At 43.2% G+C, this 15,553-nt stretch overlaps 1 protein-coding gene across 1 annotated transcript in view; it reads left to right on the top strand.

The window, feature by feature from the left end:
• The first annotated feature begins 1,000 nt into the window (after window positions 1-1,000).
• LOC129148511 (ankyrin repeat domain-containing protein 26-like) overlaps window positions 1,001-15,553 on the top strand; it is a 33,824-nt gene continuing 19,271 nt past the window's right edge. Inside the window, exons 1-4 of the mRNA XM_054713502.1 lie at window positions 1,001-1,157; window positions 8,927-9,104; window positions 9,641-9,742; window positions 13,094-14,026. Of these exons, the coding sequence (XP_054569477.1) occupies window positions 1,012-1,157; window positions 8,927-9,104; window positions 9,641-9,742; window positions 13,094-14,026 (1,359 nt within the window). The 5' untranslated portion in view covers window positions 1,001-1,011. The remainder of the gene's footprint in view (window positions 1,158-8,926; window positions 9,105-9,640; window positions 9,743-13,093; window positions 14,027-15,553) is intronic.

Here is a 15,553-nt window from a genome sequence, read left to right as displayed (position 1 = left end):
AAACTTTGTAGCCTTGAATGGAGGCCAGGGCCGGCCCCGGCAGGCAGGAAGCTTGGCTTCCTCCATCTCGAGGGGCAACTCAAGCCTCCTGTTTGCTCCAGCTCTGTGGCTGCTGCCAATTTTGTTGTGTTAATTTGCATACTCACTTGTGATTGGCTAGTGGGTGTAGCAGAGGTATGGTCAATTTGCATGTTTCTCTTTTATTAGTGTATATAGCCTTTCTTTTGCTGCCATAAAATACTAGGTAATGCATGGACAGATCATTAAATCTTGGTTTTATTTCCGTTATCCGTAAATATTGGCTAAAGTAAGTAAAGAAATACTTCTATATCCTTTAACTATAAGATTTTATAGTGATTGTATGTGACAGGGGAGTATTACTCATTTTTCCAGAATTGCACAATAACCAACGATTCATTGGTTTCACTCTGCTCCAGTGTTGTGGTAAACTTTTGTTAATATGTTTTATGAATACCACCACTTTTTTTTATACCCTCAAAGATCTAAAGAAAAAAGAATTGTAAATGGCAATGGGGGAAGGAATAGCTTCGTGCAGACACAGGAAAGCTTTCTATTTGTTTCTGAGGCACAATGTCACAATGTCCCCCAACTCTGGCTGTAATGCAAGACCTAGATGGGAAAGACAGAATAGGACACACTTTGCATCTCTGTCCTTTTACTTCTCTGTCTCTGCTAGATTAATGGGGTGGGGGTGTGGGAATGCTAGGTAGCAAAGAGTGGATGTGATGTGAATAAGAGCACAAACTTAAGACAGCCCTTTGAAAATCTTGGAAAATTCTGCTTCTTTACTGAAACAGAAATAAAGCAGAATTTACAGCTTCAATGACCTATAATGATAAAAACACAAAATATTTTTATTGATTAAAGTAATGGAAATTGAACTAAGAGTCAAATGATAAAATTAATGAAAACATAAACAGTCTTTTTAATGAGTAAGGTCATAACAATATCCTTAATATCAAACTTTCATCAAAGGTCAAAGAAGAAGAAATGAAACAAAAAAGCAATAAAAGGAAAGTGTCAGGAAACTTGTCTAATGGTCTTGCTGATAACAGTGATGCATGGAGTCCTCAAAGCAAAGGTGAACAAACTGATCAGCAGCAGTGTCCTGTTACGGAGAGTAAAGATCCGGAGAGGTAAGTCTACAGCAGTATTTAATAGTAGGTAATAATGCTTTTCCTATAAAAACAAACTCCAATTTGAGAAAAATATTCATGATTAACACATTTTATATTTTTACTGGGGAGATTGATCCTTGCCTGGTCATCAGAGAAAAAAGGTAAATCAACAAACAATGAGATACCATTTTTTGAATTTAAAATGATAAATATTTTATCTTAAAAATAACAACCAGAATTGGCACATGGGAGGAAAAGGCACTCCCCTGCACGACTGGTACATGAAATTGGCACCTTTTTTTCAAAGGGTAATTGAGCTGGTTTTGAAACTTCAAGTATATCATTCCTTTATCCCAATAGATTCACTTCGAGAACTAGATCCTACAGGAAAGCATGACTTGGATATACACACACATACACATTCTAAGGACATCAATTATATATTATTACTAGTGGCCCGGTGCACGAAATTCGTGTAGGGGGGGGGGGACAGAATCGCTCAGCCTGGCCTGCACCCTCTGCAATCTGGGACATCCCTCTCACAATCCGAGAACACTGGCTCCTAACCGCTTGCCTGCCTGATCACCCGTAACCACTCTACCTGCTAGCCTGCTTGCCCCATATTGGCCCCCCTTTCTGGCTTTCTCACCCTCAATTACCCCCCTGCTGGCCTGATCACCCCCAACTGCCCTCCCCTGCTGGCCAGATCACCCCCAACTGCCCTCGCTTGCGGGGGTGGTTCCTCCCAACTGCCCTCCCCTGCTGGCCATCTTGTGGTGGCCATCTTGTGCCCACATGGGGGCAGGATCTTTGACCACATGGGGGAGCCATCGTGTGTGTTGGAATGATGGTCAATTTGCATATTACTCTTTTATTAGATAGGATAGAGGCCTGGTGCATGGGCTGGTTTGCCCTGAGGATGTCCCGGATCAGGGTGGGGGTTCCCTTGTGGCGTGGGGTGGCCTGGGCGAGGGGACTGTGGTGGTTTACAGGCCAGCCACACCCACCAGCGAGCCAAGCGGAGGCCCTGGTATCTGGGGTTTATTTATCTTCTACAATTGAAACTTTGTAGCCTGGAACGGAGCTAAGCCTTCTGCTTGCTCCATGTCGGCAGTCATTTCTATTGGGATTTATTTATCTTCTATAATTGAAACTTTATAGACTTAAGTGGAGGCCTGGGCCAGCCAGGGTGTGTGGGAAGCTTGGCTTCCTCCATCGCCGGGAAAACCCAAGCCTCCCTCCTGCTCTCTGTGGCCGTAGCCATCTTGGTTGGGTTTATTTGCATATTTGCTCCTGATTGGCTTGTGGGTGTGGCTTGTGGGTGTAGCAGAGTGATGGTTAATTTGCATATTACTCTTTTATTAGATAGGATATTCACTGTAGTTTTGAGGCTGTAATAAGTATGGAAATAACTATTTTGCAGAAAATACATTTTAATTATACTTAATTAAACAAATGAACAAGGTTCTACAAACAAAGCAAATTTTAAATTTTATAAAAGCAGAAAAAATTTTTCCTATTTAATCATTTTTGAATGATCATATATTCAGACACTATAGTTGAGGTGTCACTTTAATGTTTGATTTTGAGGGGCTTGCTTTAGGTAATCCTGCTTTGAAAAAACTATCATGTTTAGCTTGAACGATTGAAGTCTGCTGTTTTTTTATAATTAACTCCCTGATACTTTGAAAATGGGTTTAATGAAGCTGAATTTCATTATCTGACGAATTGTCAATAAATGTTATTAGATTGTGGAGATAGGATCCAAGCACTGATAACTTTGTGATTGAGGTGTGTTGTTTCTTCTTCCTCCTCATTTTCACTCCCATCCTCATCTTCCCAGGTCATCACCTCATCTGATACTTCACTTTCAGTCATAGTGTGGTACCCAGGGTCACCTTCATCTTCTAACCATTGTAAAACATCTTCCTCAGCTACTTCTTCTCCACCAATATTCTATGTTGTCCCACAGTAATCAGTAACCTCCAGCCCTTCTAAATGCAAGTCTGCCTTCCTTGTCAAGTAAATTCTTCCAACCATTTTCCAATGTTTTCACTTTCACTTCTTTTCATACTGCAGCAAAATTTAAAAATTGCTGATTTTAAACAGGAATTCTTTAAAACAGTAAATTTTGTAAGACACGCAGTCCTCTTGTATGTTCATCATTACCTTCATTCTGCAATACAACCACTACTTCCTCTAAAAACTTTTTACAGATATTTATTTGATTGCCCTAATTATATTTTAAGGTTAGGGTTGGAATTATGTGTTTTAAATTACATACATAATTTTAACTTTATACTGAATAGGTCTAGTAATGTGTGCATTCTCCATTCACCAAAAATAATCAAATGCCCACAGCTGGGGCACGGCTCAGTGCACATGTGAACATTGGTGGCACAGGTTAAAACTTCTGCAGAAAGTCACTCTACTCACCAACCAAACCAACTACCCACACGCCATGTGGTGTGATCACGTCCTGATCATTTGCTGAACATTGTTTAGGAGCGGTGACCCTTAGATTTAAATATGCAGACTATAGTTGTCAATAAGTGGTGAGATTACTACAGTAGTTTTACAACATGTGGCCTATTTGATAAATTTGTTAAAAATAACTGTGAAGTGCTGGGGGGTAGGGGACAAGGGGGGAAGTCAGTGGGGGAAAAAAGAGACATATGTACTACTATTTGTAATACCTCAAACAATAAAATTTAAAAAAATAACTGTGAATTGATCACAAAAAATAACCTGTTAATTTAATTATAAGCATTTTTAATTTAATGGTTACATTTGTTAATTTTCACATATGACATATAGACCAGAAGTTTTATCTATTAAATTCGAAGTCTGTTAATTCAAGGTCCACAAAAATTGAGTGTTTACTGTACCAGTATATCCAGAATCCAATCACATCTTCCAGGCCAGGTCACTACCATCTGCTATCTAGATTAGCTTAATAATCAACTAATTGATTTTCTCCTTCCTCCCTTCTTCCCTTTCTCCCTCCCTCTCTCTCCCTCTCTCCCTCCTTCCCTCCCTCCCTCCCTCCCTACCTCCCTTCCTTCCTTCCTTCCTCCCTCCCTCCCTTCTTCTTCCCTCCCCCCTACCTGCCTCTCTCCTTCCCCTTTCTTCTTAATTTACTTCCATCAATTCTAGTCTTTGTTCAATCCTATCACAGTGAGCCTATTAAAAGATAAGTCAGATTGTACTGTTCCCCTGGTTAGTTCCTTCCAATTGTCTGTTTCCCTCAAAGTCCATGCCTTCCACAGGCCTCCCAACTGGGGATTGAACCCAAAACCTACATAGGTGCTGTTCCATCAGCTATGTTCAAAATGAAAACTGTTTTATATTCAATAATTAGAGACTTATTTTTGAAGTTTGGGTCAAGAGGAATGGTTTAATAATTGCTCTCAAGAAGATCCTTTTTAATATGTTTTTATTAATTTCAGAAAGAGAGGAAGGGAAAGGGAAAGAGAGATAGAAACATCAGTGATGAGAGAGAATCATCAATCAGCTGCCTCATGCATGCCCATTACTAAGGATCCAGCCAGCAACCATGCATATGCCCTGACTGGGAATTGATCTGGTGACCTCTTGGTTCATGGGTTGATGCTCAACCACTGATGTTTAGTGTTTAAATTTTTAGTTTTAACAAGAAGTGTAATTTGTCTAACTATATATAGGTTACAATTTTATTGTAATCCTCACTCAAGGATATATTCTTAATGATTTGAGAGAGAGACAAACATCATTGTGAGGGAGAAACATCCATGGGTTGCCTCCCAGTATGCTTCCCATCCAGGAACTGAACCTGAAACCCAGGTAGATGCCTTGATGGGGAGTCAAACTGGCAACCATTTGGTGTATAAGGTGATGCTCCAATCAACTGAGCCACCCAGCCAGGCTTTTTTTGTACATTTGTGGAGGTATATAATCACGATATTCTTATGCATGCATTTATTCCATAAAAAAGTAAGTATAATTTTCTGTTGGTAAATTTTAGCTTTTTATATTAAGACTAGAGGCACAGTGCACGAAATTCATGCACGGGTGGTGGTGGTGGTGGGGGGTGTCCTTCAGCCTGGCATGCACTCTCTCCAATCTGGGACTCCTCAAAAGATGTCTTACTGCCGGTTTACAGGGATCGGGCCTAAATCAGCAGTCGGACATCCCTCTCGCAATCCGGGACTGCTGGCTCCTAACCGCTCACCTGCCTGCCTGCCTGCATGATTGCCCCTAAACACTCTGCCTGCCAGCCTGCTCGCCCCCAACTGCCCCCCCCCCACTGCCAGCCTGCTTGCCCCCAAATGCCTCCCACCAATATGCTCACCCCCAACTGCCCCTGCTGGCCTGCTTGCCCCCACCTTTCTTCTCCACTGGCCTGCTCACCCCCAACTGCCCCTCTGCTGGACTAATCACTCCAAACTGACCCCCCTGCTGTCCTGATCACCTGCAACCTACCCCCACTGACGGCCTGCTCACCCCCAACTGGCACCCCTGCTGGTCTGCTTACCCCCAACGGCCCGACCCCCACCAGCCTGATCAACCACAACTGCCGTCCCATCCTGGCCTGATCACCCACAACTGCGCTCCCCTCTTGGCCTCTAACCGCCTCTACCTCGGCCCTGCCACCATGGCTTTGTCCAGAAGAACATCTGGAAGGTCTCCTGGAAGGTCTCCCAGTCTAATTAGCATATTACCCTTTTATTAGTCTAGATACAGGCCTGGTGCATGGATGGGGGCTTGCTAGTTTGCCCTGAAGGGTGTCCCGGATCAGGGTAGGGGTTCCCTTTAGGCGTGGGGTGGCCTGGGTGAGGGGGTCTGTGGTGGTTTGTAGGCTGGCCACGGCTCCATGGGGTGAGGGTCCCCACTGGGGGAAGGACGGCCAGCCTGGGTGAGGGGCTGAGGGCTGTTTCCAGGCTGGCCACACCCCCTTTAGTGTGGAGGTCCTCCTGGGGTGCCTAGCCAGCCTGGGTGAGGGCCCTAGGGCCATTTTCAGGTTGGCCACGCCCTCTGGTGATCCAGATTCCCAGACCGTCCTTTTTCCTTTCCTTTTTTTTTTTTTTTTTTAGCGCCTCCTTGAGTGGAGGCCAGGGCCAGTTGGAAACAGGTATCTGGGATTTATTTATCTTCTATAATTGAAACTTTGTAGCCTTCAGCGGAGGCAAGGGCCTGGCCAGGGAGGGCGGGAAGCTTGGCTTCCTCCATCACCAGGGGCAACCCAAGCCTCCTGCTGGCTCCAGCTCCATTGCCACTGCCATCTTTGTTGGGCTAATTTGCATACTCGCTCCTGACTGGCTGGTAGGTGTAGTGGAGTGATGGCCAATTTGCAATGTTTATCTTTTATTAGTGGAGACTAGTGGCCCGGGGCATGGAATTAGTGCACAGGGGTGTGTGTGTCCCTCAGCCCAGCCTGCACCCTCTCCAATCTTGGACTCCTTAAAGGATTGGGCCTAAATGGGCAGTTGGACATCCTTCTCACAATCCAGGAGTGCTGGCTGCCAACTGCTCAGCTGCCTGCCTGCCTGATTGCCCCTAACCACTTTCTGCCTGCCAGCCTGATCACCCCCTAACCACTCCCCTGCCACCCTGATTGCCCCTAACTTGCCCTCCCCTGCCAGCCTGGTGACCCCTAACTGCCCTCCTCTGCAGGCCTGGTCGCCCCCAACTGCCCTCCCTTGCTGGCTTGGTAACCCCTAACTGCCCTCCCCTGCTGGCAATCTTGTGTCCACATGGGGGCAGCCATCTTTGACCACATGGGGGTTGCCATCTTGTGTGTTGGATTGACAGTCAATTTGCATGTTGCTTCTTTATTACATAGGATTAGATGCAAAAGTTACCAAACAATTTCATTTTCAAAGAAAACCATAACTAATTGGATTGTTGCCATTTTCTAACTATGTATATAATGACATGCAGGTATTTTTCTCCAATTTTTTCCCAGTTTTATTGAGCTATAATTGACATTAACATTATATATTTTGAAGGGATACAGTGTGTTTATTCGATACATTTTATGTTGCTAAATGATTACCACAGGATTCTTTGTTCACATTTCCATTACATCACATAGTTAGCAATTCTTTCTTCGTGGTGAGGACATGTAGATCTACTCCATTAGCAACTTTTAAGTATATAATACAGTGTTGTTAACTATAATCACCATGCTGCACATCAGACAGGGTTTAATCATATATGAACATATATGACATTTATTTAAATAATGCTGGCAATATGAGAGATCAGTTGGTCATCCAAGAAAACCTATTCTGTACCCCAACACCAATATGCCAGCTGCTTCTATGGGGTAGAAAGACAAAGATTACATGGGGAAGTAGGCAAAATAAATAAGAATGGGTATGATGCAAATGCAATAAAAATGGGTATAATGGTTACAGATTATACCAATGAAGTCTGGGACTCCATTGTTTCATCACCAAGGTGGTTAATCTTTTCAGGATGATAGGTGGTTAGGAGGATGGACCACATTTCCAGGTTAACACCCAAGTCCAAGGGGGCTGGGAGGAACTTCCATACAGATGAGACTATGTTTTCTTTAATCAGAACAAAACAATCACGGTTAACAGAGCATGATTAAAATTTGTTATAAATATAGCTAGTCTCTACTATTTTATTTCTGCCCCTACCAGTAGGATTTCCTTCTTTCTCTTTCCCTGGCAAAATTCCATTGTGTGTGTGTGTGTGTGTATGTGTGTGTGTTTACCTAGCATATATGTGTGTGTGTACACACATTTACTATATAAACACACATATACTCATACATTCACATACTTAATACACGCACATACAAACAAACATCCTCTTATTTGTTCATTTATTGGTGGACACTTAATTTACACATCTTGGCTATTGTGAATAAGGCTGCAATGAACATGGGAGTGCAGCTATCTCTTTGAGGTGGTGATAAAAAATGTATGACTACTCTCTAAATGCTTGTTATATCCATTGGTCTAATGTTTGGTTCCAGTTCAACATTTCCATCTCTTCACACTGAGCCTTTAAGTGTCTTTAAGGATGAATTGAGCCCTGGCCTCTGTGGCTCAGTTGGTTGAGCCCCATCCCTTATACCAGAAGTTTATTGATTTTATTCCCAGTCAAGACATATACCTAGGTTGTGGGTTTGATTTCTGGTTTGGCTATGTATGGGAGGCAACCAATCAATGTCCTCTCTCACATTGATGTTTCTCTGTCTGTCTGTCTGTCTGTCTGTCTGTTTCTCTTTCCATTCCCCTCTTTCTAAGACCAATGGGAATACCCTCAAGTAAGGATTAAGAAAATGTAAGAAAATGAATGAATGGAGTCTCTTTTAGGCAGCATAGAGCTAGGTCTTATTCTAATCCGTCAAGCCATTCTCTACTCTCTTTTTAATTGAATTTATTGAGGTGCCCCTGGTTCACAACGTTACACAGCTTTCAGGTGCACATTCTACACCACCTCATCCGTACACTGCATTGTGTGCTCGCCACCCCAAGTCATCCTATGCCTTTTGATTGGAGAATTCAGTCCACTTACAAAGTAATTATTGGCAGGTAACGACTTCCTAACACTATCCAGTTGCTTTGTGGCTATTCTGTAGTTCCACTGTTCCTCTCTTGCTGCCTTCCTTTGCGAATCAAAGATTTCCCATAGTGTGCTTTGATTCCTGCTTTTTCTCTTTTGTGAATCTGCTGCAGGTTTTTGCTTTGTGGTTACCATGAGATTTACACAAGACATCTTATAACAGTTTATCTTCTGTCGAACACGTCTTTCGTTATATTTAACTACAGGTTTACCTTAAGAGGAGAAAAAAAGAAGACAGAAAAATGTCATCTGTTACGTGAAAAATACAAGGTACAGTTCAGAAATAAAGAAGAACACTCTATTAAAGATGCTGACATGAACCCACAAATTGAAACTGCCATCAGAGCAAAAAACATCACACTGACGATTATAAGAGAAAAGGAGGTAAATTTATCTTTGGGTAAAATCTCTTATTTCTAACAGTACTTCATCAATACTTATATCCCTGTCATTTAATGTATATTATTGAGTTAAAACAAACCAAAAAAAAATGTTCTCATTCAAAATGTGAACTGTGACCTTTATGATTTAAATTATTATTAAACTTATAACTATCCTTGGCATCTAATAGATGCTCTGTGAATGTTTTCTAAATGAAGAAATGGAAAATAAATTGAGCCTACCCATTAACATAAATGTTAATTCTGGCTCATAAAAAATGTTAACATACAGGCTAAATTGCCTTGAGACTGTGATGAAACTAGCCAAATGTTCATAAAGCAATTTTATTTCGGAATACTGTATTTTTGCTCTATGACAAATGTAGCTATCACAATTTTAGTTTTTCATGTAAAGGAAAGATCCTTGTACTTTAAAAGGCTACATCCTTTTCACAGTTTGTTTAAGGTACAGCTCTTAAGTTTTGGACTTTTTTTTTTTTAATGAAATGAGACAAAAAACTAAATGAAATGTGTCCTTAGGTTGTCGAACAGCAAAATTACACCCGGAGGCAACTTTCTCAAGAACAGAATGCCAACATATTACAGGACGGAATTCTGACCAAATACATTGGCAAACCAAAGGTGACAGAAATAGCTCATAAGAAAATGAATTCTGAGGTAGTTTATTTAGTCTTTTTCAAATGCATGTGAGTATGTGTGAGTTTGTATATACTTGAAAAAAACAATACTGTACATATGGAAACTATAGAGGATTTAAAAAGCATATCGGTGTGTGTGTGTGTGTGTGTGTGTGTGTGTGTGTGTGTGAAAGAGAGAGAGAGAGAGGGGGGAGAGAGAGAGAGAGAGAGAGAGAGAGAGAGAGAGAGAGAGAGAGAGAGAGATGACTGATGACTGATGACTTTTGGGGTCCATTGGATAAAATTATATTAATTCAAACCCATTTGTCCCAAGTAGTGACATTCACAATGGCCTCACCCAAAGAAAAGGCTTTTAATATTTTCCATAAGAATTGTTGTGTTGTCCATGATCTCAAAGGTATTGCTACCAACAACAGATGTTCCAGATTTTGGCAGTGATTTTATTTACTTGATATATTAAAATAGAGGTTAGTTTTCACTTCCAGTGATGGTATGGAGCAAAGTATAGCAGGTGCAGAGATCATAGTTCAGATGTCAGCCTCCTACTTTTGAGAAAAATAATAATTTGTTCTAAGTAGTATCCCTTTTTAATACAAGGGACTTCTGAAGAGAATGCAGACGATAATATATATTTAGTGATAATTTATTGGTATTTTATTCCTAGTAAAGTAGTTCAGCGTATCCCCCCGCCCTGCCATTTCACATTTAATACTACTTTAAACATCATGAAAACTAAATGTTATTGAAGCAACAAATAACCTCATTAAAAAAAAACTGTAAATTTTATATTATTCACCATTTGTTTTTTGAAACATGAGCTTCTTTTGTGTTTCTATATCTACACTAGAGAAGAACTATGGATTGGTGCCAAGGGCACGAATTGTGGAGTCTGAAAACCTGGGGGAAATCCTGAACTTGCATATCTTTTTTTTTAATTTCTTTATTGATTAAGGTGTCACATATTTGTCCTCATCCCCCCATTCCCATTCCCCCCTCCCAACGCATGCCCCAACCCCCTGTTGAACTTAACCGTTGGATAGGCTCATATGCATGCACACAAGTCCTTTGGTTGAACTCTCCCCCTCCCCCCACCCTCCCCTATCCTCCCTCTGAGGCCCGATAGTCCGATCGATGCCTCCTTGCTTCTGGTTCTGTTCTTGTTCCTCAGTCTATGTTGTTCATCATTTCCCCTAGATGAGCGAGATCATATGTCACTAGATATATACTTATGAGAACTGAATGTGAGACGAGCAATAATAGTTATGCTGACAGGCAGATGGATCAGTCTGTAGTGAGTTTCTTTCTGGACCAACAGTTCTTTTGAGACCCAATTTCAATGTCCACCAGTTCCTTATGTGTACATGTCAGCACTGACCCCTGAGCTCTGGATGGTGGACAAATGGTGGTAACGGAGGTCCGACTCCCTATGGTTTGGTCTCGGCGAACCCAGGGGCACAGCTTCACCCGGACTAAGGGGCACGTGGCCTCACCCGGATCTAGGGACACATGGTCTCACCCAGACCCAGGGATGCTTGGGCTCTCCCAGACCCAGGGGCACGTGTCCTCACCCGGGCCTAGGTGCACGAGGCCTCACCCTGATCCAGGGACACATGGTCTCGCCCGGACCCAGGGGTGTGTGGCCTCTCTCAGACCCAGGGGCACGTGGCCTCACCTGGACCTAGGTGCACGAGGCCTCACCCAGATACAGGGACACATGGTCTCACCCGGACCCAGGGACGCTTGGGCTCTCCCAGACCCAGGGGCACGTGGCCTCATCCGGGCCTAGGTGTACGAGGCCTCACCCGGATCCAGGGACACATGGTCTCACCCGGACCCAGGGACGCTTGGTCTCTCCCAGCCCCAGGGGCACGTGGCCTCACCGGAGCCTAAGTGCACGAGGCCTCACCCGGATCCAGGGACACATGGTCTCACCCGGACCCAGGGACGCTTGGCCTCTCCCAGACCCAGGGGCACGTGGCCTCACCCGGGCCTAGGTGCACGAGGCCTCACCCTGATCCAGGGACACATGGTCTCGCCCGGACCCAGGAGTGCGTGGCCTCTCTCAGACCCAGGGGCACGTGGCCTCACCTGGACCTAGGTGCACGAGGCCTCACCCGGATCCAGGGACACATGGTCTCACCCGGACCCAGGGATACTTGGGCTCTCCCAGACCCAGGGGCACGTGGCCTCATCCGGGCATAGGTGTACGAGGCCTCACCCGGATCCAGGGACACATGGTCTCACCCGGACCCAGGGACGCTTGGTCTCTCCCAGCCCCAGGGGCACGTGGCCTCACCCGGGCCTAGGTGTACGAGGCCTCACCCGGATCCAGGGACACATGGTCTCACCCGGACCCAGGGACGCTTGGCCTCTCCCAGACCCAGGGGCACGTGGCCTCACCCGGGCCTAGGTGCACGAGGCCTCACCCGGATCCAGGGACACATGGTCTCGCCCGGACCCAGGGGTGCGTGGCCTCTCTCAGACCCAGGGGCACATGGCCTCACCTGGACCTAGGTGCACGAGGCCTCACCCGGATCCAGGGACACATGGTCTCACCCGGACCCAGGTGCGCTTGGCCTCCCCCAGACCCAGGGGCACGTGGCCTCACCCGGGCCTAGGTGCATGAGGCCTCACCCGGATCCAGGGACACATGGTCTCACCCGGACCCAGGGACGCTTGGCCTCTCCCAGCCCCAGGGGCACATGGCCTCACCCGGGTCTAGGTGCATGAGGACTCACCCGTGCGTATCTTTTTAACCCCTCCGTTCCAGATTGTGATAACTGAATGAGTTCATTGATGGATATAGAAGTGCTTAGGAAAATGCTTGATTATCAGTTATTAGTAGAGGTAGTTTTTTTTATAACTGACTATGAAAGTATTAGAAAAGTAGAATATCTATGGATTAATATTGAAGACAAAAGAATTTTAGGAAATTTAGTTTATCCTAATATATGCATGGTTAATACTCTTATGTCTCTTATGTTCAGACTGTAATATCAATTTGTAAGTGTAGTTAGAATTATTAATTTTTTACTTACATGCATTCTGGGCTAGTGATGACTTGGAAAAACCCTTTCTAATTCTGAGACTCTTAAAATTGTGTTCTGTTTTTTTTTCCCCCACTAAGAAATTCATCATATTATATTACATTTTTTAACTTTGGAGAATTTATGCTTGTATAAAGTTAGAGGTTTGGAGCCAAATCTATTGTTTTCCAGTGGGATATCCACTTACTGCAACTTTTTATTATAAACACGGTTACTCTTTAATGTCAGAGGCTCCCATGACATGTCATTTCAATGTTTTAGCTAAAAGTCTCCTTTGTGTTACTTAGGTTTCTGAGAGTTCCGACAAAGACAAAAGGCTATTGCGTGAAAACCACATGTTGTGGGAAGAACTCGCCAAATTAAGACTGGAAATAGACACAATAAAAATTCAGACCCAGGAAATGGAAAAAAAATATGTTGAGGACATTGCCATTGCCCAAGAAAAGAATGCCTGTCTTCAAAAGACATTAAGAGAAACAGTATTTCAACACAATGCACAGCTTGACGTTCTAAGAGCTGAGCTTATCAAGCTCAAGTGTAAACTGGAGCATGAACAAGAAAACAGAATAAGACTTGAAGCAGAAGTTGAATCCTACCGGTGTAGACTGGCTACTGCTGTAGAGGATCATGACCCTTGTCAGGCATCCCAAAGAGACTTACCGTTTGCTTTCCAGAGATCAATAGATGAATGGTTTTCCTTATGGGACAAAATGAATTTGGATATGTCTAACGTGAGACAGAACAATGAGAACCTTTTTCAACGACTTGCCGGAGTAGAAAGTAAAAGCAACACCTTAGAAATGGAGCTCCGCCACGTAAGAGATTCTGTCCAGGAAAGGACATTGGTTTCAGGGGGAGGAAGAGACCACAGTCAAAACCAGTGTGAAAAGGAGGACGTGGAACACGTGAATCAAAGGGAACAAGGGGAAGTGGATCAAGATAGGGGAGAGCAGGAATCCTTAGTGGAGAAGCTATCTCTCATACAAAATGAAATTGTGCTGATTAGAAAGCAACTGAATCAGGCTCCCAATAACACTCACGGAGAAGAAAAGACAGTGATTAACACCCAACATCAGATTCCACATACCAGGAAAATATTTGATCATGAAAATGAAAATTATGTGCTTAAGCTGCTTCAGATGATTAAGGAGATAATCAACGAATGGGAACATTTCAAAGAAAGAAGACTTCAGACTGAAAAGGATAAGGGAGAAGGAGATGTAAGTATCCAGACAGATAAGAATTTTTCAAAATTTCTAAGAGAAAATTCCGAGTAATATTTGATGATGGCTAAATGTTGAATCTAGTTGAATATTACAAATGTAAAGATTATAGACCTAGCTGGTTTGGCTCAGTGGATAGAGCATTGGCCTGAGGACTGAACGGTCCCAGGTTCAAGTCCGGTCAAGGGCACATGCCCAGGTTGCAGCCTCAGTCCCCAGTAGGGGTGTGCAAGGGACAGTCGATCAATAATTCTCTCTCATCATTGATGCTTCTTCTCTCTCTCCCTCTCCCTTCTTCTCTGAAATATATATATATATATATATACATACATATACACATATACAGTATAGTTTATAAATGTGTTTGCTCTATCAGCTTTAAAGCAACATTGTATCCAGTAGGTGAACATTAGATCTGAGAGGTGCTTTGTTTTGAGTAAAGGCATTGTCCTGCCCATGAAATTTTAAGAGGTTACGTTATAGATTACTAATAGATAGAGTTTTATATTAATAACTTAGTCTTATATTGATAGAATGATAATTTTAATTTTTCTGTCACCAAGTTTAAAACAGGAAGTAGGTAAATGGAAATGCTCTACCTAAAATGAGTATTTTGACATTAAGATTCAATCAAATGGATGAATTTGACAGCTAAATCCAGGTTTCCCAGATGAACTGAAATGTAGATTCTCTATCATAGAGTACCTTTCCTTCAGTAGCATCTTAGACATTTTAGTTTGCATGATGTTATTTTTATTCATGCCCATTTGAATTACATTTGGAAGTATTTCAGTCTCAAGTAATCTATTCACATGACCTCTCAGCTCTTTTAAAGGCATCTGCTTTTCATTAAATCAAAATTTGGGACAAATATGATGTATTTTAGCAAATCTATATCTTATTTAAACTTTCCACTACTATTTAAATTGTTCTTTGCATACTTTTACAAATAATGTGCTCCTGAAGCCTCCAGTGCCCGCTTTCCCGCAGGCCTGAGCCCCGGAGTAGCTGGAGATGAGCTGGTGATCCCAACAGCCTGACGCCTGGCGGCGCAGGCAGCGTTCAGCCTGGGAACTGGCAAACGGGTAGGAGATGGCCCCGATCGCAGGAGGTTAGGCCTAGGGACCCTACCCACACAATTTAATGGTGTGCTGGGCTTCTCGTTTATTATAATTGTACCAGAGGCCCGGTGCACGAAATCTGTGCATGGGCGGGTGTCCCTCAGCCCAGCGTGCACCCTCTCCAATGTGGGACCCCTCGAGGGATGTCCAATTGCCCGTTTAGAACCTCCTGCTCTCTCCCTCGCTGTAGTCATCTTGGTTGGGTTAATCTATATACTCGCTCCTGATTGGCTGGTGGGCGTGACTTATGGGTGTAGCGGAGTATTGGTTAATGTGCATATTACTTTTACTATATCGGATTATCTTTATAGTGCACTTATATCTTTTTAAAAAAATATATATTTTATTGATTTTTCACAGAGAGGAAGGGAGAGAGATAGAAACATCGATCATCTGCCTCATG

Source organism: Eptesicus fuscus, unplaced genomic scaffold, assembly GCF_027574615.1.
Source record: "Eptesicus fuscus isolate TK198812 unplaced genomic scaffold, DD_ASM_mEF_20220401 scaffold_72, whole genome shotgun sequence".
Lineage (NCBI taxonomy): Eukaryota > Metazoa > Chordata > Mammalia > Chiroptera > Vespertilionidae > Eptesicus > Eptesicus fuscus.
Note: the sequence above shows the minus strand (reverse complement) of the source record. Positions and strands in the feature narration are given on the sequence as shown.